General features: G+C 47.0%; 1 protein-coding gene across 1 annotated transcript in view; it reads left to right on the plus strand.

Moving 5' to 3' along the window:
- The window catches only part of TSNAXIP1 (translin associated factor X interacting protein 1), an 85,378-nt gene that overhangs the window by 45,780 nt on the left and 18,185 nt on the right, over nucleotides 1-21,413 (plus strand). Inside the window, exons 6-15 of the mRNA XM_090063925.1 lie at nucleotides 3,093-3,289; nucleotides 3,737-3,872; nucleotides 5,925-6,094; nucleotides 10,474-10,633; nucleotides 15,496-15,626; nucleotides 16,015-16,143; nucleotides 17,045-17,206; nucleotides 18,364-18,473; nucleotides 19,303-19,426; nucleotides 20,988-21,094. Coding sequence (XP_089920051.1) covers nucleotides 3,093-3,289; nucleotides 3,737-3,872; nucleotides 5,925-6,094; nucleotides 10,474-10,633; nucleotides 15,496-15,626; nucleotides 16,015-16,143; nucleotides 17,045-17,206; nucleotides 18,364-18,473; nucleotides 19,303-19,426; nucleotides 20,988-21,094 — 1,426 coding nt within the window. The remainder of the gene's footprint in view (nucleotides 1-3,092; nucleotides 3,290-3,736; nucleotides 3,873-5,924; nucleotides 6,095-10,473; nucleotides 10,634-15,495; nucleotides 15,627-16,014; nucleotides 16,144-17,044; nucleotides 17,207-18,363; nucleotides 18,474-19,302; nucleotides 19,427-20,987; nucleotides 21,095-21,413) is intronic.

Below are 21,413 nucleotides of genomic sequence, written 5' to 3' on the forward strand. Positions count from 1 at the left end.
GTCACAAACTCCTCCATGACCATTTCAGGCTGGACATAAGGAATAACTTCTTTACTGTCTGAGCCCCCAAGGATTGGAATAGATTGCTGCTAGACGTGGTTCAAGCACCTACCTTGAATGCCTTCAAAAGACATTTGGATGTTTATCTTGCTGGGATCCTATGACCCCTGCTGGCGTCTTGCCCCTGGGGCAGGGGGCTGGACTTGATGCTCTTCTGAGGTCCTTTCCAGCCCTAATGTCTATGACATCTATGAAAAACCTACAGCCAAGACTCCTGAGAAGACTCCAGCCAAGAACCCTTCAAAAAGTCCAACCAAGAGTCTTTCAAAAAGTCCAGCAAAGTCACCTCAAAGAAGTCCTTCCAAATCAGTGTGATTGCTATTTACAATATGAATACATTAATGTAGATATTACTCATCTATAATTGATCAAGTACAAAATTCTGGGGTATTTCTGATGAACATAGGGTATCGGGCCTTGGTTCAGAAACCAATCCCCCATTTATAACATTATTTATTTTGAGAAAATTGGTTCTACATTACAACATTTTGACTTAAGACATGGTTTTCAGGAACTAATTGTGTCTTAAGTCTGAGGACTGCCTGTATTTGTGTTAACATAGCTGGATCTGATGATGGCTAGACTTGAGATATCCTATATGTTCTTCTATAGTAACAATGGCTCTGCTTATGGCAGTGATGGTGAGAGTGGTAGTATAGACTTGCCGAGGAGAAACGGAGGGGTTAGCCATTAACAGAACATTCCTTAGCCTGCCAATGAGCAGAGTAAATCACACAGTAGCAAAACCCTGGATGGCTGGTCTACACTAGTATTCTCCCCCTTGCTACCACTGGGGGAAGCTGTCTGGTCAAGTGCAATGAAAAATGTGTCTCCTACTCATTTGCCATTCCATGTATTTCAAGTTATAAAATGTGTAACTTCCTGTTGCAGGGGTTGGCAACCTATGGCCTGTGGGCCTGATACAGCCTGCAGACATGGGATTTTGGTGGCATTTGCCAGTGAGGGATTTCAGACATGGATGCTCTCCCTGTGAGGGAGAAGTGCTAGCTTGGGGAGGAGGGGGCAGTCCTAGCACGTTCCTACCTACCTGCATCAGACCCAAGGTAGGGTATTCCAGCCCACAGCTGGAAAAGGTTGCCTACTGCTGTCCTATAGTGTTTGTGCATAAAGTCCAAGAACAAATTATTGTTTGGGAGGAGAAAAAGAGCAAGTCAGGGTATTAAGACCTTTTCTCTCATTCTTAAGAGAGGAGTGGATACTTGGTAGCTGTGGTAATTACCAAGGAAGAACCATTGCTTGGCATTCTCTAGACCTCACTGCACTCTGTGCCACTGAGCAAGTTCTTTTCCTCTTGGCAATGTTACATCTGTTCACAGAGGTAGGCCTCTGTAGCAGGACACTATGGTGCCCACTATTCTCAGAGCAGAGGCAGGAACGCAGGTGCTGGTTGCTGTGACAACCGGTTAAGGAGGGAATTGGCTGCACCTGCACCTGGTCAGCTGACCGGAAGGGGCAGGGCCTGCCTCCCATATGAATCCCAGGCCTGAAGTCAAGAGGGCAGTTCCCTGCTGGCAGCCAAGGGGGAAAGGAGCTCTGCCGGAGCAAGCAAAGGGGAGAGGCCTGGCTGCACAAGCAGCTCCTGATGCTGTTATGGGATGGAGTATTCCCTGGTAGGGATTGAATGATGTTTTAGCTGGGCAGCTTGGATTTTTGTTATAACTCAGGGGCTTGTGTTTTGTGTTTTGTTTTTTTAACTGGCGGTTTGGGTGAGGCTATTAGGGGATGAAGGAGGCCTCATAAGGGATCCGCAGCAGCGTGGGAACCTGGCTCCAGAGAGCAGGGGCAGCGAGAACCCCCCAGAGAGTGGGGGCAGTGAGAAGCCTCAGAGAGCAGGGGCGGCAGGGTGCCAGGAAGGCGCGGAGCAAGCCAGAGCGAGACAGGGCTGTGGAAAGCCCAGGGAGGACAAGGGGAGGGCCAAATTACAACAAGGTCCAGATCAAACCTCATCAGTATCATCTGTGAGGCTTGGGCTGTGGTGTAGGGGAGGAAAAAAGGAGTCGCAGTTAGTGCCCCCTGGCACCGGCGCAAATAAATGGCCAGCCTCCCGCTAATTAACATCCATGAATTAATTAAAATCAAGGTATGGCAGGTGAGAAGGCAGGTGGTTGACCCATAACAGGAGGGCGGGGTCACCGATAGACGGACTCCAGAAGAGGCATTCCTACCACAGCCTCCCTATGAGAGAAAGGAAATCAAATAAACACTCTGGCACCTACTTCTATATTTGTAGCTGGGATGTTGGAAACCAAGTCAGGTGTAATCATACTCACCATGATAAGTTTTACTTAAATATATTTCAGCCAAAGGTGAGATTCTGTTCAGGGTGAAGCATCCAAATTATAGAAGAGCAAACAAGAAGGGCACTTATGTGCTCCACCGAATGATCCAGAGAGCAAGGTGGTGAGGTGTCTTGTGTTATGAGGGACAATCTTATAGAGAAACCAAGGGAAGATCTGAGGAGGAGAAGTGGACCTGAAAGGGAAGGGAGCTTTTGACTATCATAGGAATATTTCAGGGACATGTTTCCAGATGTAGATACCTCCACTAGGAAAAGAGGGTGGAGGGGGTGTTATGAAGACTGCCACTCTGCAACAGGAGGGTCAGCTACCAGCTGACTCTAGGTCTACAGTACTGAAAGGGTGATAGCTGGTCACCCTGTGAGATAATGCAAACCATAACAGTGCTGGCTGCCTCTTATGAAAATTCAGAGTGAACAAAAAAGCCAGAGAATTTCTTGCATTTAGCCTGGTGCCCCATATAAATAGCAGTTGTTCACATGGAGTTTGTACGTGTACCCAGTAATTAAAACAGAATACAGTTCCAAAGATCAAATTCCAAAGAAATCTAGACCTCAGCCACTCACCATAGCAGATGAAGTGAAAAGCCTGCTGTCCAGAATTCATCTTAGAGAATAATTCTTTGATTGATTATTTTACCCAATTCCAAAGTGCTGCTGAGAAAAAGGTGGTTTTGGTGCTTATTGATGAAAGCCCATGTTTTGCTGTCTTTAGCTGCCCAGAGAGAGAAGATCCGTGCCCTGGAGCCCCTGAAATCTATGTTTGCAACTGTGTCAGATAAATGCACTCAGAAGATTTCAGCATTCAAGAAAGAGGAAAATGCTAAAATAAAGACATTAATGAAAGAGAAACTGTATCTATTAAAGCTCATTGATAAAATGAAAGAAGAGAAAGATTCCCTTCAGGCTCAGGTAATCTGGGTCTGTGATCAGCCAGACATTTCCCAGACCATCTAATGCTGTATAGAGACATACAATTTGGCCCTGCTCCAGCTGAAGGCATTGGAAACTTCTCCATTTACTTCACTGGAAAATGTGGTGGTATGATGGAGAGCTCAGTCTGACAATGATTCTAAGTCCCCATCATTCCTAACAAATATTATATTCCCTATATATCATGTGTTCAGTTGTGCTGTACTGTCAGAACTTCTGAGCTATGTTTATGTGTCCCTTTTGCCCACTGCATTTAATTGCAACTGTGTACAGAAGGCATTAGACCAGCAGTGACGAAGCCATAAATGAGTTATTTAGGTTGTCACATGTGAGTTCTGAGAAAATATTTATACCAATCATGCTGTCATGCTGGTTCTGGGAGGTCCATAGTGTTCTGAGATCAGCGCAGCCTTCTGTCTCCTGCAGGTGAATAAGCTGCAGAAGAATGTGTCTGAGGAGTATCTGCACTACCGTAATGAATGTGATGCCCGCAAGTTGCTTCTAGCAGACCTGAACGAAATGCGCAGTCAACAGTTGGAGATGACACTCCACCAAACTCAAGGTACAGAAGGAACCCCTGTAAGACCCAAACACAGAGCCATATGCCAAGTACTGCAGAGTACTCCTCCTCTTTGTGCAGTAGGTAACCTGGGGCCAGACCCTTCAAAGTGGTGAGTGTCCTTAATGTCTTTTGACTCACTAGCAGGTATCCAAGTCAGGCACTTGGCAGCCTGCAGGATCAAACCCTCAGAATGGACCAACCTGGAGTTCAGGGGTCTTTAGCACTTGCATTTACAAAACTGATTGGACATGATTGTGACCGCAACATTGCCTGCCAGCAATGGTGACACTGAGTAAAATGGCTCCTGCATTACTACACCTGCTGATCTGCTAGATATTGGATGCCAACAGCCATCATGTCCCCATGAGCGCCCTCTAAGGAGATTTGAATTTTCAGATATCCTTCTTCCTGATTTTTCCCCTGTCACTAATCTAAGATCCAACCTATGGCTTGGAATATGGGAGAGAAAAAGGGTAGAGATATAGGCCTTCAAAGAGATCATACTCTAAACACTATAGTTCCAGACAAGGAGCCGTTATTATTTATTAAATCTTGGCATTACAACAACAGGCAGGGGTGCCAGTGAGGACTTGAGCGCTAGGCAAATAAATACATAGATACTTCCTGCACAGAAAGATATGCACTTAAAATTGAAGATGACAGGTGATAGACAATATCAAGGGGAAGGATATTGCTAAATATATACATGCACAGTTTAAAAAATCTAAAGAGAGGAAGTAAGTGCCAACCTCCATGCATTTATTTATAATGCTCAGATGAAGAATTGTATGACTTAGGTGTTGTGTATGTCAGTATGTAACCCTCCTACTCCCAACCCCTGTGCAGTCTTTGTTATTGTGGTATAAGATCCTTTGGGTCAGATCATCATATATGCTTGTACAGCCCTTGTACAAGGAGGCAGGAGTTCTGATTCCTCACAAGAGATCTGCCTTTTGAGATCATTACTCCGTAATGAGCAGAACACACCACATGGACAAGGGCTGAGGAGAAAGAACTGAATAGAGACTCTCTTGAAATGGGAACAGGGAGAGATGTTAGATCAATCTTACAAGTTGCATGATACTACAGAAGGGAATTAATGCCCAGACGTGCAACAGGGCTAACCCTAGCAGTTCAGAAGTCATCAGTTAGAGCCCCCAAATCATGAAACTTAAAAAAACCAAATACCAAACAACCTGATACCCTGGTTCTGGTCTGGCTTTGGACAGTTGGACTCCTCCTGCCCATCCCCCAGCCCCACCATTCATGTGACAATCTTGCTGGAATGCATTGAGCAAGGTGATGCTGGTGGTGCCAGCCCTGCCCCAGGAGCTCTTGTGGCTGCCTGAGTGCAGAGCTCATCACTTCACCCCACACAAACCACCTTCTTTGTTAATGTTTTGTCCCAACTCCTCCAGCTGTTGCTCCCCCAGTCCAGCAATTGAACATGTCCTGCAACAGTTCTGCCCTCTCCCCACCTTACTCCTGCTCCTCCTGCAGCTCTTAGGGCTCTTTACCTGCCTCTCCTCCTCCCCAAGCCAGGTGTAGAGATCCAGAGTGGGGAGGGAGGAGAGAGCAGAAAGACCTGTTGTTCTTAGTAAGGTTGGGGGGGAAGGAAGCCCTTTTTGCTCTGTCCTCCCAATCCCTTTCTGTGTAGACAGTAGGAGCTCCTCTTTTCTCTCCTCCCTGCACATAACCTCCCGTCTTCTGAAGAGGAGGGGGAGGGCTCTGGCTGTTTCCTGCACTGCCCTGGTTGGTTGCTCTTTCCAAAAATTCAGGTAAGTGGGACAGTTAACTAAGCAGAGGGATACACTAGCTTGTAACACTGGCTACAGTGAAAGTTGTATGACTGAAATTGTGACTCTCAAATTATGAGAGCTGGAAAGGTTGCACTGTCTTGGAGTTGTGGAGGTGGGGAGCTCAGCCATTCAGCGTCCAACCATGTTAATATCGCTCTAAGAGACTGATGGGGAATACCGCCCTCCGAAAGTTGCAATGCAGGTTTGCATATCTGACCTTTTGCCTGACGGTGTTACCAATTGTTGTTTAAAGATATAAAGAGTGAAGATATAGTGAAGTTAACACTGGCATTAAAGATAGCTCGGCGGGACCTCACGAAAGCCCAGGTGGAGCTGAACACCATGAAAGCAGACTATGGAGATGTTGTACCTCGGAGAGATTTTGAATCACAGGAGAAAAAATATTCTGACTTGTGTCAACAGGTAATCATGAGGATATGCCCTAGTTTTCAAACCATACTGTGCAAATACCAACTCCCCGTGTTCAGGCTGAGGCAGAAACAAAGCAAAGTTAGAGGGTAATCTCTCCAATTCCAGTTGATCCCACAGTGTCTGGGACTTGATAGTGTCTCTGACAATACCTAGGTGTGCATAAATTAAGAGAATTGGTAACTAAGAAGCTTCCACCTGTTAGCCCTGTTGATAGTTTGTATCTTAAATGTAGCAGTATTTTAATGCACGTAATTCATCTCCACAAATTGGCTATGGCGATTTGGCTGGAAGTTAGAAGATCTGATAGAACTGTCAGATTCTGTAAAAACCTCCAGTGGGATTAGAGGGTGGCAGAAACCCAATCAATTTTAAAATGATGCTAGATATGTTTCTGGAAGGGTTACACATCTGTGATAGCAGGTAGCTGGACTCGATGACCCAGGAGGTCCCTGACAGCCCTATGCTCCTAAGTAAATGTGTTTGCCATAGAGCAAATATAGAGCAGAACCTGAGAGGATTCAACCACTGCTGGCTTTGACTGCCTTTTGGCCAAGGTCAACTAGGGTACTGTACAAACTTAAGAGGGTTTTTTTCTAGGATAAAGGTTGCACTGTGTAACCCTATGTTCACACTACAGTACCTCCTTGCTCTCTTTCAGCTACTAACTGGGGGCAGCTGTAGGATACACTTAGTGCAGAATCGCCTAATTAGCTCTGCAGTAAAGCATCTTCGTGCAAAGCTATTAGGCTGGAGTAAACTAAGTAACTCTGTCATAGGTTAGTACTGCCCGAGACAAATACTATCCTATGAGTTATTTACTGCGCCGCACTGCACTTGGTGGTGACAGGGCTGGCTGGGGCATGAAGGTGATATAGTACAGGGGCTGCCTGCCAATTAACCTGCACTGTAGCACCCTCATGCCCCAGCCAGCCCCTTGCAGCATGCTGAGCTGGGTTGGAGCAGCCCCGGGTTGGCAGGCTGACCCCTGGGGGCCCCCTGCCAGCCAGGGCTGTACTGTATGAATGGATGAAACAGGCAACTGCATGTCACAATATAGCTCGCTAACCCTGTGTTGTTTAATGTATTCCATGGTTGCCTGTGATTGCAGGGGCTTTTGTAGAGGCTTAGGCCTCCAGGCTTGTCTACGGCACCCCCTAGTGATCATACTGGGCTACACTCCTATTTCGGCTCTAGCACCAACCTCCCAATTTGCCTGCCAGTGCCTGATCTTAGTTTTATTTTTTAAATTTTTTAACACACACACAGTTGGAGGCTGCCTTCAGAGAAAGCTGGAGTTAGGTGCCTGCTTCACACCACTTATCATTATCGGGCCACTAGTCAGTTCTGGTCCTCCCACCCTATCTTAGTGGAGCCCTGGGCCCTCTCTATCAGGTCCATGGGCTCAGATCCTCTTCCTTTGAGGCCTGCTGGCCTCTAGGCCCACCCTTTTTCAGTAACTAGGCTCCAGCTGCTCAGTGGCCTCCTCCCATCCCCATAGCCACAACCTGATCTTCAGGTTGTTGCAGAAATCTGCTATGGTTCGTTTCTCGGGAGGCGAAAAAACTCTCAGTCACAGACACACTCCATTAGCAATACAAAAGGTATATATTTGCAAATAGGGTCAGAGAGAGAGACAAAAGATCAAACCCTCTGCCTGCGGGGAACACTCCTCAGCAGGCTTTTATCCCCTCTCTCCTGAGCACGTGTACAGAAGCAAGAACTCTTACAACTCATTTCCGGTTCATACAAACATGCACGTGAATACGTCACATCATACATCGCATGTGTATTATAATTAACTACTTAAGTATGCGGGGCGGATAGGCTTATATGTATTAGCTTATTACGCGTGCTCAGAAAGAACTTCAGGTTACGAAAGGTTCAAATTCAAGGACAAAATCGCAATTATTTTTATCTAGCCTAAGAAATGTGGGAGCCATGAAAGAAAGTGTGATTTAGTGTAACAAAGAGATAGTAAATTTGCAGAACAAAGAGAGAGTGATACCTTAGTACAAAGAGCCCTTAGTAGCTTTTTCCTTCAATCTCCAACGCCCCTCCCCCTTCCACCAAGGAGACAAGGAGAGCTAGCAGCTGTGCTGTTCTAACGACACTATTGATAATGCATTTTTAATAATATTTCTAACAAGGTGGTACAACAACAGACACAAATATGCAACTCAAATCCCTTAACTACAGGCCAATGTCTGCCAGTCTTGCTGTGGTGAGCTCCTTCCTGTGGCTGGCAAGGATCAAACTGAGGTCTCCCTAGGGAAACTGGGCCTATACAAGACCCCAGACCCACCCTCTTTCATCATCTGTCTAACCTCTATGCCATTATGCACATTAACCCCACTTTGCAGCCTCTGAGCTCTGAAGCCTGATTGCCTCCTGCACACCTGGGCCAGAGTGAGTGATCCTGTCTTTATTCCCAGCAACCTTTGTAGTGCCTTGGGGCCTGCCTACAGCTTTCTATTTCCCCTGTCTTCAGTAATGGGGACAGGGTCCTGTTACATCTTAGCTGCAGTGACCCAAGTGATACTTTCCACTCTTGTGTTTGTATGTAACTGAAATGATCACTCATTTGGCAAATTTCTGTACCTGCCTGGCTATGCAGCTGTTTGTTTGAAAACAAACCATATGAAACAGACAGGAGTCACAGCACTTAGTGCACAGCTAGAAGGTGTTCAGATATTTTAGCTATGGGGGTGGGATGAGAACAAACAACCAAAGACACATAAGTGCAGTCCTACTGGTTCCTTCAGAGTGTCATTTTGGGTTGTGCATTGGGTCCTAGGTGCTGGGCAGAAAGGAGAGAATGGAGGATCCTCTGAAAATGAAACTCTTCTTCTCTGAGTGAAACAAAGAACTAAGATGAACATGTAAACTCTGGTGTAATAAACACTGGTGTTTATTCAAGTGCATTAATTTGGTAGACACACCCTCGGAGAGGCTACTGGGGGTCTGAGTTACAGATGGCAGCAAATATTAAGTTTAAAACAAAACTTTTTTCCCTTCCTGCCAAGGCTTTGGGCTTTTGTCTCTTGTGATAACATAGTCCCAAAAATGCACCTGTCCTTTGAAAAGTCTAGCAACAAAATGAGATATTTAGAGAGGGAATTGTTTATATTTGTTCTGTGTTCTTTACTTAAAAAGGAAAAAGTGGGCATCAAACAACATTTTTTCTTAGAAACAGTCAATAGAACGAAAGTAAAGTAGGTAAAAAAATCTTAATTTATTGCAGTTCATCTTTAATTAACAATTCTGCCTTTTAGAATCAGTGAAAACCCTTGAGGCTAGGGACAGACATTCAAAAAGCCTGAGCCTGAACTGATTCAATCTTTACAGGTTAGTTTAACCTGGCTAGGCTAAATCACTTTATAACTGCAAAGACATCCCAGACATATAGGCACATGCCTTCAGTGGCTCAGGTTAGAAGCTGGGGGGGCACTAGAGCAGCCCTCTCTTCCCTTCTACAGTACTGAGCTGAGGGGGAGTATGGCCAGGCCCCAGCAGGATGCTTTGTTTTGTCCAGCAGGGAATCAATAACAGTCTTTATCACCCCTGACTCAGTGTTTATCACCCCATTAAGAAAACAAGAGAGGGACGTTACCAGCTACCTGTTGATTCTGCCTGTTGATTCTATCTGTTGACTCAGCACAGACCGCAGCCAGCATGTGATCTGTTAGCTAATACACAGACACCTCTCATCAAGGCAGAAGGGGAGAGGGGAATTCCTGCTTACTAGGGAGCAGTGAGGGAGTAGGGGGGAAGCAGCCTGCAGTCTGTGCCAGAGTTGCAGCCAAGAAGCAGAGGGGAGGGGCCAGCCCTGCTGTGGAGCAGAGAGCCCTACCCAGCCCAGAGAGCATGCCAGGATGCTGGGAGAATCTGATTCATCTTAAACCCGCAAGGGGTCTGGGACAGTTGTTGCATAAACCACTTTGACCCAAATCAGTTAAGTCTGATACTAAATTCAACCAGGTTTATCTCAAACCAGTTTCACCCACTTTCAAAGTGGTTTATGGGCACTGAACATCTGCTTTGTCAGAGGTTTAAACCAGTTTTTGATTATTTAAACCAGTTTATGTGTAATGTCTGTCCCTAGCCTGAGAGATTACAGACCCCAGCACACAATTTTCTGCTTGTCTCAGGTGGCCACATGGAGGACTGAACACAGGCCACACTGCCTCTTTGTCCTCCCTCTCCTTTCTAAAGATGAGTAGCAATGGACCTCTTATTTAGAGGGCTGCAGACTATTCATAGCACACCTGAGCTGCTCTTTGTTTGTCTCTGGACTAAAGTTTATTCTGCAAAGTGACTAAATAAGAGAGAAGCTGAGGTTTTTCTCTGTTCTGCTTGCCATTCTGGTTTAGACAGCGACCCTGCAGAAGGACTTTGATCAGCTGCAGAAGGAATATGACACTCTGCTGGAAGTCCATGGAGAGACTGTAGAAGAGCGAAACCGGTTCTACAATGAACTCCAGCAAGTTCTGCGCAGCTCAACACCTCGGCCTGACTGGGCAAAGTGTGCAGGTACAAAGCTCTCTGAGGAGTCCCGTCTCAGTGTGTTGTGAGATGCTGGATTTGTTAACTTCTGGGCAGCCAGTCAAAACCCCATTTTTCCTTCCATACTTTTAGTGAAGAGGTGGTCTTAGAAGTGGAGGGTCTCTGTTGCCATTTATCGTGTACATTTTAGTGCAGGATCTAGGCACCCAGAGAGGGCTTATAGAGTAGAACCTGGATACTTCATAAGGTTAGGTTCCTTATCCCCTCTCCAGATGAAGGTTTTTGAGGCATCTGGAAGTGCACAGAGCCATAGCAGACATCTGCAGCAGGCCACTGAGGTGCCCCAGATGTTTTCTGTGGTTTTTATTTCAAAGGGCATCACTTTTCACATCAGCTGTGTGGGACTGCTGGTGAGCTTATCCTTAGTTTAGCAACCCATTGTGAACTGAGTAGGTTGTGAATCTTCTTCGGCAGTCTCCTGCAATCAGGGATGATTGTCTTATCTCTGGGTTCAAAGATGGCTGATAAGGCTTATCTGGGATCAACAGACTCTCCTGCAGCTTGGACATGTTTCCATGTGGGGTGGATGGCACTGAATTCTTGGTTTGGTCTGTGATGCACTGTGTCTTCTGGTCCCACTTTTCCATCTCCTATTGTTGTGAAGTTTTGAAGTACTGAGATCCTTGCAGCAGACTCTTCTTCCATTTGGGGTGGTCCTGAGTGATAGTCTTCCATGAGCTGACATCAATGTTACATTTTTTAAAGTTGGCCTTGAGGATGTCCCTGAAGCACTTTCTCTGCCCTCCTCTTGAGTGTATGCCTTGGCTGAGCTGGGAGAATAGAACTTGCTTCAGGAGTCTGGAGTCAGACATCCAAATGACATGGCTGGCCCAACGAAGTTGATGTTAAACATCACCTCAGTACTTATGGTGTTTTCTTGCAGAAGGATGCTAACATTGGTGCATCTCTCTTCCCACTGGATTCAGAGGATCTTCTGCAGGCAGCATTGATGGCACGTCTCCAACAATTTTAGATGTCTCCTATACATTGGCCATGTCTCATCTCCATACAACAATGTGGGGATCATGACTGCTTGATAAACCATGAGCTTGGTTTCAGATCTGATATCGCAATCTTCAAATACCCATTTCTTCAGGTGTCCAAAGGCTATACTTGTACATTTGAGGCAATGTTGGGTTTCTTTGTTGATGTCAGACTTCTGCAAGAGATGGCTTTCAAGGTATGAAAAATACTCATCGTCCTCTAGAGTCTCACCATGGAATGGATTACTGGAGCTGGGGACTGTTCATTAGGAGCTTGTTGGTGGAGGACCTTAGTCTTCCAAATGTGAAACATCAGTCCCATTTTCTTGTACGTCTCAGTAAAGACATTGATGATTGCCTGAATGTCTGCTTCCAAGTGAGCACACATTATAGCAGGCCTAGGCAAAATACAGCTCACGGGCTGCATACAGTCCACCAATGGACTGGCTCTGGCTTGTGGCTGCCCCTACAGCGTGCCACATGGGGTCATACCCCACACACTTCTGTCAAGGCAGCCTGCACCACACTCCTGGTCCTATTCACTGGTCCGGGCCACAACTAGCATACACAGCTTCCAGCATGGCTGTTTCTGGTGCTGCTCTGCTCCCTTTGCCTCCAGTGGGAGCTGCCCAGCTGAAACTTCTCCCCATCCCACCCACCCAGAGCAGTGCAGTGGGGGCAGGAGTGGGAGGAGCCACCACTGGAGGCGAGGAGAGCAGAACACCACCTGGCCAGCTGTAGCTGCACCAGGAACAGCCCCACTGAAAGCTGCATGCGCTGGCCAGGGGCCCAGGCCAGTGGGGTTATTCTGCTCCCTTACTTCCAGCTATGGCTCCTGACCCTGCTATGCTACTCTGAGCAAGGGGGAGCTTCAGCCAGGTGGCTCCTGCCCCTGCACATGGGGCTGCAGCTCCAACTCCTGGCTGCCTTCCACACAATCTGCCTGCCTGAGCAGCCACCTGTGGATGGGTGGAGCAGATGGAAGGTGGCCAGGAGCTGAAACAGGAGCCCTGTACACTGGGGCAAGAGCTGCCCAACTGAAGCTTCTCCCCCGCCTGCCCAGAGTGGCACAGTCCCCAGGGCATAGGCAGGAGCAGGAGCCGCAGTTGGAAGTGAGGGAAGCAGAACAGCCCTGCCATCCTGGGGCATAACCAGCTTGTACAGCTTCTGGCAGGGCTGTTCCTGGTGCAGCTGCAGATGTATGAGTGCTGCTCTGCTCCCCTCACCTCCAGTGAAGGCTCTGGGTAGGCAGGAGGGAAGCTTCTCTGGGCTACCTTGGAGGCAAGGGGAGCAGCTGAATGCAGCAGAGCACACCCAGTCCATGGCAGCCCCCATCGTTTGGCCCCATGCGGAGTGCCATGAGGGCAGCCACAGTCCAGGAGAGCTCTTGCTGCATGCACCCCACACCTCCCCTTCCTTCCCCTCATCCCTAGCTGGCTCCCAGGAACTAATGCCCAGGCAGTGCCCTCATACACATATGCACATGCCCCACCCCCATACACTCCTGCACCTGGCAGGGCATGCAGTGAGCAGATCACACCCATCCTCCCAAACACTGCTCCCCACCTGCCCAAAGCTCCATAGGGATTTTTGGTGAGTTGTTGCCTGGAGGGGGAGGGAGGTTGCTAACTCAGCCTGCACAAATCATCACAACTCTCTATGTGGCCCGTGGGTCCAAATAATTTTCCAGCCCTGCACTATGGCATCATCCGCATACTGGAGCACGATGATTGAGGTTTGGGTTGTCTTGGTTTTGGCTCCGAGTCAGCTGAAGTTAAACAGCTTATGATCCATTTGATAGTTTAGTTCCACTCCAGCTGGAAGCTTGTTGGTGCTCAAGTGTAGCATCATGGCAAGGAATACTGAGAAGTGCTGGAACGATGCTGCTGCCTTGATTAACTCCCATTTTAATCTCAAAGGGATCTGTGATAGATCCATTACTGAGAACCACCACTTACAAACTGTCATGGAGCAGGTAGAGAATGGTGACTAATTTTGGTGGCCATCCATACTTCAGAAGAATCCTCCACAACATTTCTTGGCTGATAGAGTTGAAAGCTTTCATGAGGTCAAAGAAATCAATGTAAAGAGGATTGTGTTGTTCCCAGCATTTCTCCTGCAGCTGGTGAGCTGCGAATATCTTGTCAGTTGTGCCTCTTGATACCCTAAACCCACACTAATATTCCAGGAGGAGCTCTTCAGCAAGTGGAAGGAGACAATTCATGAGGGTTCTCACAATGGTCTTTCCTGCGGTAGACAGCAAGGCAGTCCCTCTATAGTTTCCACAGTTGGGCTTGTCTCCTTTCTTGAAGATCATCACAATTATGGCATCCCTGAGGTCGTCTGGGATTTCCTCATTATTCTGGTTCCTTAACATGAGGGCATGAAGCTGTGATGTGAGTTCCTCTCCCCGCACTTGAAGATTTGCATGGGGATTCCATCCACTTCAGATGCCTTCTCATTCTTCATTTGTTTGATGGCTTTCCTCACCTCAGCAAGGGTTGGAAGGATTCTGAGATCGTCTCTGACTGGGTGTTGTGGATGGACTTGAGAACGTTCTTGTCAACAATGGAGTCTGGATTGAGAAGGTCTTCAAAATGCTCCTTCCAATATGTATTGATGGCTCCTGTTTTTTTGACCAGGTCGTCTCCATCCTTAGATCTTAAAGGGGTTGGGCCCTGAGTGCTTTGACAGTAGATGGCTTTGGTGGCATTGAAGAAATTGCACATATCTTGGCTGTCAGCAAGATGTTGAATCTCCTTAGTCTTATCTTCCCACCATCTGTTCTTCAAAGTGCAGGTCCTCTTTTGAACCTCTGCCTTGGCTTGTTGGAGATTCAATATCTTTTGCTTGTAGATGGTGTCATTTTGCCAAGCACAAAAGGCCTTGTACTTGCAACTGATCAACTCTTGGATCTCCCAGTCATTCTCATCAAACCAGTCTTGATATTTCCCAGTAGAGAATCCAAGTGCCTCTTTACAGGCTCTGATGATGGTGGCCTTGAGGGCACCCCACACACTGCTGACATTCTCCCATTGTTGTTGAATGAGCCAGCAGTTTAATCAGTCAACTGATACCTTCCAGAGAAGCTTCTCTAGGGTTGGCACCGCCTTATCTTATGGCTGGGCTCCTACTAGCCAATAGGAGCCGGCTCTGGGATCCCATGACTTGGCTCTTCCACATGTTGGCCATGGAGGCTGCCATGTCCTCCCCAGATGTCATCATCTCAGCTCCCTCTGCCCCGCCGCTGGTACTTCACCTCCTGGTAGGTCCCCCAGCATGTCTGGGTCTGGTAAGTCTCCGGACCATAACAGGGCCCAAGATAGCCCTGATACAGGGACCTTGATCCAGTGGCAAGGAGATCAAGACACCTGAGGATCTTGGTCTGCTGTAGCTTTGATCTGCCTTTGCAGCCATTGAGTTTTTAACATTTTCTTCTGTCTGCTTAACCACTGAGGACTTGTAGACGTAAGGTTGGGGGCTAGGCATGCTTATTATAGTGATGACCTGTACTTGTATGTCACAGCACCATCAAAGGATATCTATCCATCAAAGGATATATGTTTCCACCTCCTGCCCTCACCATATCTTGGTGGTGCTGCCTCTGCTTAGTCTGCGACTGCTTATTCATCAGTTACCCCTGCTTATTTCACAGCTAACCTTCCCTGAAGGTCATTCCACTATCTGCCACCTGTGGATATGCTGGGTAGCAGTACAGCTCTGCCCCACAGATTGTGGGTTGTGGATCACCTGGATGTGAACGATCTTGGTTCTGGTGGATGTTCATGTTCAACTTCATGGTCAACTTGTGGCATGCTGGCGAGCTGCTTGTTTCTATTCCTGCAGGGGTTGTTCCTGGTGGTGTGGACCGGTGGAGATTTCTGGTAGAGGGGAAGACCAGTAACCAGCTGGTGGACTTGCTTCTGGAGGAAATGGGAGCAGCAGTTCTGAGAGAGCAGGACGTCTTCCCTGGGCTGGTACAGACAAGCTGCTTGTGGCAAATAGGCAGCACTTTTCTCCCATGATTAGTTGGTAATACACATCCTCCTGCTAGCCAAGTAGGGAAGACTGTTCCTTTTTTAAATTCCAAAGCTGCTTCCATGGCTGAAGCAGCAGTTCTGGAAAGTCCTTCTTTAAGGGAAACAGGCCACTTGCATAACACAAACTTAAATACTTAAATACTCCCATTAGAAGTGAAACCACAGCAATTAACGCAAGCTATTGGGATGAGAGAATTCAGGTGGCTTGTACCTCAGAAAATTACTCACAAATGAGCCCTAGCTCTTGTATTCTGTGAACATGGGTTTTTTGCTGGCTCCATTTGATACAAATTCATGATGTGTCTATCTCTTTCGTGTTATTTAGGGCAAGGGTGACAAGGTTCCTGTGTACCTGAGGTATGAAGGTCAGGTTAAGAACAGGAAACTCAACAAAAAGACTGTAGTGAACATCTTGAAGGACCTGTGGAAAGAGAGAATCTCAGCACACCAGCAGGTTTTCTTTTCCCCCTTATCTCACCACTAACAACCACATGATGCTATTCTCATAGTTCGTGTGACAATCCTGCCATCTGGAAAGTCCATTAGTGTTTCTTCCTGAACACATCAGTAGAGGAGGTTGTAGGAGTCTGTCCTCCAGCCCCAAGGCCCAGGGCCACTGCTGGGGTGACCTGTTTGGCTCTGATGTAGGGAGTGATGGCACATAAAAAACAAGGACACCAGGATGATTGTGCAGTGTCCTGCTGCCCTGCTGTTGTGCCAGCCATTCTCACAGGCCTAATAGGCATAAAACACACCCCAGTACAGGTCTGGGGGCTGTGGGAAAGCTACAAGCATAACTGTAGTCAGTAGCACAGATCAGACAGTTTTAGAGTGACATTGTCAAGGTGCTCTGCTATTACACAAAGACCTGGCTCAGTTCCCCTCACTTGTCCAGCAGGGTCTGCCTGTGTTGTATAGGTTTGTACTCAGCTTTTGGTGTGGCACAGGTGGACTCTGAAGGAAATCCTATCCCTCGTGTATCTGACCATCAGATCAGTACCCAAATGTGCTGGCAGAACTTGGGAGGTAGAGTGGGGAGAAAACATGTTTCAACAGGGACATGGAGAACCCTACCAGAGTAAGAGTGGGGAAGAAGCAATGGGACATTTAGGGCTCAGCCCCATCTGGAAAGTGGCTGTGAAGCTCTCTTTTGTTGAAATGTGAGGAGTGACAGACACTTTCCAGACCCAGGAAAATGCTGGAGTTATGGTGCTCTGCCTATATGCGGATGAGCACAGGAGAGGGAAGGTGGTTTGGTTCTTCTGCATTTCTGAGGAGATCAAGCCCCAGTGGTCTCACATTGGTTTCTGGAGCTTTCACTTTTTTTTTTTTTTTTTTTTTTTTTTTTTTTACAGACAGGGTGGCAGTCCAGCCTTCCTGAGTTCTTCCTTAGCTACCTCCAAAAGAGGTATGGAGATGCCTCTGCCTTCGAGATGGCTTACAGCATCTATGAAAGTATTAAGCTATATCGATCAAATCATATCATGAGTTTGTCCTATGACATACTGACTGGAAAGGTGAGCAGCTCTGGCACCTGCATGACTCCCTTGAATGCGAGACAGTGGTCAATGGGAGACCAGTCCTGTGAGGAGCTGAGTACCCCCATATCTCATGGAAAGTGGTGGGGTTGAAGACACTCCGTACTTTGTGGGATTAGACTAGGGATGGGGGAGAAGTAAACATCAGTAACAGGTGTCAGAGAGCAACCATGTCCTATGTTACAGTGTGAGACACACAGCCAGGCTGTTACTGCCAGCCTCTCTTCTCTTAGATGCCCTGATTCCATCATACCTCTCCTATCTAGGCAGTCGGACTCCGTATTTGGCTCAGTTATGTTGTTACAACTCCCTTCACTTTGGTGGGTCACCCTGGAAATTCCGAACACCTGGACCCTTCCTCTGCTACAAGCCATAACTCCCTACTAGTGTTGCTTGGAATTTAGGGGCCCAGCTCCTTTGCTGCCTCTCAACTCTGCAGGTGTTAGAAGTATTACTACTTTCAGGATGCCTCAGGCTTTACTTCTCAGAGCTCTTAGGCTCTTCATACTGTTGCACTGTTATCCTGTACCTGTAGCTGCTCTTGATAATATACAGAACCAGCATGTTTGAAGTTGTATGTGCCCTGATCAAAAATAGAGGTCAGACATGGTTACCATGCACCATCTGCTCCAGCAAAGGCCTCTATCCTTGCCTGACCAGGAAGCTGAGTTACATATATTCACTTCATGTGGGCTTCTCACATGAGGTCTTAAAAGTAGAGCTCCAGTCAGCTTTCATTCGAGTGAAGGTTTGCTGCAGTGCCCTTGGCCAGCATGCCCACATTGTGCTGTACTGCATGCTGGTTATCTGTTACCATTGCCCACCTCAGCATGGGTTGCACATTGTTGGACCTGCATGTTATGGGATGTGAACCACTTTGGAAAAGGGGGGTGTTCTGCAACTAATTATTTTAACAACATCCTGGTGAAGCATGACGCAGCTTTCTTAACTATTTGTAAGTCACTTGAAAATGCTGAGATTGAAGGTGTTATAGAGGAAGGCTGTCTCTATGTAGTGCCAGCAGAAGTCATGGTCCACCTTCCCTTTACTGCCTTGTCCTTGATTCTGCATCCTGAATATAGTCCAGAGGTGGAAGCTGATGTTTGTATTGAGTCCCAACCCTTGCTTTTCCACAGGTGGATGAAGGCGTGTACCATGGCCTGAACCAGATGCTATCCAACTTGCTAAAGGAGCTGACTGCAATAGACAGCTCAAACAGCGGAGCTCTTACCAGTAAACAGTTCAAGTGAGAGACCAGTGGGCTGGGTAAACTACTTCTGTTTGAGCCCTGCTGTACTTTTATACTGTTCTACTCATGGCCTAAGTCTCTGGTATATGCACTATGCTGACAGAGGACACAGATCACTAGGAGCAATTTTAATTTCTCCTTCTAGAGCCAACTTCTTCCCACAGACTTGTGTACAAATACCACTCTGAGGGTAGAATCTAGCCTTTACCTTTATAGACACACCTCTGTATAAGAATCAAGCTTACCCTAGCCTGAACACCATGCAGTATCCTAGTGGTGACAGTATGAGTCTCCATGAGGGATATGATTTTTGAAAAACTCCAAACCACACTTCCAGGTGCCCATGCCTACAGGTGGCAGCAGACTTTCAGAAGCATTCAGCAAATCTTGTTTCCATTGTAAGGTGATAACTGTCAGGTGACAAGAGGTTCCCTTGGAGACGTCCCATAGCCATCTAAGTGGAATAGATGTAACCCTTCAGGAGAAAATGTGTGCAGCGTTACACACATTGTTACAGAGCTGTTGATTTTACGGGGGCACTGTCAGACCATCAGCATTCACAGCTGAAGCCAGAATTGCAAGATATCAGCATCCAATATAACTCCAATGTGCTGAGTTCTTGCTGAAAATAGACATTATTTTGGTGCCTGAATGGAAATCAGGCCCTGCTCACAAATGCCAAGCTCTTGAAAATCTGCTGCCCGGAATAGTGGCAAGTCTAGGTGCTACCAGAGATGGCCATGTGCCATTGGAGGGGATGAGTGCTCTGTGCACGTCTACAGCAACAGACATAACTAACTGGCGATGATCCTGTCTCTTGATACAGTCTGGCACTGAGGGCAGCTTTTCCACTGAAAAGTAATGAGCACATCCAAGAACTAATAGAAGCCAGCAAGTGCAAGGCAGAGAGCACTGAGGACCTCATATTCTACACAGCCTTATTCAATGAGGTGAGCTGCAAATTCTCATTCTGTATGAAGTTTCACCAGTGAAGGAAGAATGGTTGCAATGCAAGCATTTTGCTTTGGACTAATGTAACTGGGGTCACCACTGGAGTAGGTATGTCCTAAAGGCAGCCTGCAGAGGCTTGGGTCCGTTCCAAACTGTGGTGGGAAAAGAAGGCCTTGAGGCTTTTTTCATCTTGGCTTTTCTCATTATAACTGTAGGCCTCATCTTTCCTGAAGGGACTGACTGGTGCCTGGAGAACTAGTGAGGACTTCACAAGCATTGAGTCAAGTAATAAAGAATTCTGCTGACTGGATGTGCCAATGCACTGTTTCTAATGCGCATTAAATTTAGCACCTCCAATGTGAGGTACTATATTCATGCACATTCGGCTGTGCTAATGCGCAGTAGCACGTTTGCATGCTTTTTTAGTGACAATGCGCAGTATTGTTGTACTGTGCATTAGCCTAATGTCAGTTTTTATGTGATGCTGTAATGTGTAGTAAAATAGTCTACTGCACATTAAAGTGCACCTGTAAACACACCCTGTGTAAAGTTGTTTGGGGTTTGTTTACACCTTCTGGAATATGGTGACTAGCTAAGATCATGAGGGTTGGAAGCCAACTACAGAATCTGTATTCCAACCCCTTTGGGAGCAATGTGACAACTGTTGTGAGCCCCTCCAACAAACCCTGGGAGGAGCACATGTGGTATGCGTTTCTGAGGCTTAAATATTTATATTAATTTTGACAAATGCCTCCCAGGCCCGTATTCATCAGAACAAAGCAAAAGCAGGTTTAGAAGCAGGTTTTTGCTGGTAATCTGCCTTAATGGAGCAGAAGCCAAGACTGATGCTGCTGGCACAGCCATTCTTCAGTTTTAAATAAAGACATCAGAAAACATGGATGTTGACAGTGGCCCTCTTGTTTGCAGGTACACAGTACACCTAGATGTAAATTTGAGAAACAAATGGGTGAAGGGAAATTTTTTTACCAAAAGCTGCTGGTTTGAGCTGTTAAGCTAACTTAGATGCCAGTTTGTCCTGAGTATTTGCTTGGGCTCAGACCTTGCCTGAAATGAAGCAGTTCTGAAGCAGCTTAGATTCCCAAGGACAAGGACAGTCCGAGATCCAGAGTTCTGCTTCTACCTCTGTCAGTCTTACCCTAGTTTCTGTCTTCTGGGTAGCAGGGATGCTGCTGTCTGCTGCCCTAGAGCATAAAGAGGTTTCATTCATTAGTACTTCAGCAGTGCTTAGAGAGCTTCTGCCCAACACAGATGTGTGAACTAAGTGCTTGATTCTGTTGGAGCCTTGGTCTTTCTGCCAATGCATAGACATGCCAAGAACTTTTGTTAACATTACTCCAAGTGATTGGCTCTGCCAGCTGGAGAGCTAACTGAACAGGTGCTGCTGGCAGAAAGGATGCTCCACCAGTGCATTAAGTATCTCCCTTTCCAAGGCCTTCCGTATACCCATGGCAGTGTGGCTGCCTACATCCACCTGGGGCTTGGAGTAGAGCAGTGCATGAGAGCCATAGTCCAGTACTAATGGGCTCTGGTCTCTTGAAGGATGCAGAGGGGAACACTGAGCCCTTTGTTGTGAAGGTCTGGAACCAGTACGTTACCGAGAAGCGGGACTATCTGAGAGAGCTACAGAATGAGCTGGCACATGTCACGTAAGTGTTGCAGCCGTTGAGTCCAACATCACTGCTGTTTTATCTGGGGAGAACCTTGGGGTGGGAGCTCCTGCCTGGAAGGGAGCCAGGGTCTGCAAGTAAAGAGAACACCTTAGAGGGAGGGAAGGAGCAAAGACTGAGCCAGCTTTGGCAACAGCACGACCCAGAGGCCACGTGGCAGTAAGATCCAATGATCGCAACAAGGCTAAGGTCCACTGCGTGAGAAACATTACTAACATAAGCAACAGCCTCGGCCTCAAAAGGCTCACAGTTTTAAAGACAAGATGCAGCAACTGGATGAGGCAGACAAGGGTGTTGG

This window comes from Crocodylus siamensis, chromosome 9 (assembly GCF_052110815.1).
Source record: "Crocodylus siamensis isolate JL-2025a chromosome 9, ASM5211081v1, whole genome shotgun sequence".
NCBI lineage: Eukaryota > Metazoa > Chordata > Crocodylia > Crocodylidae > Crocodylus > Crocodylus siamensis.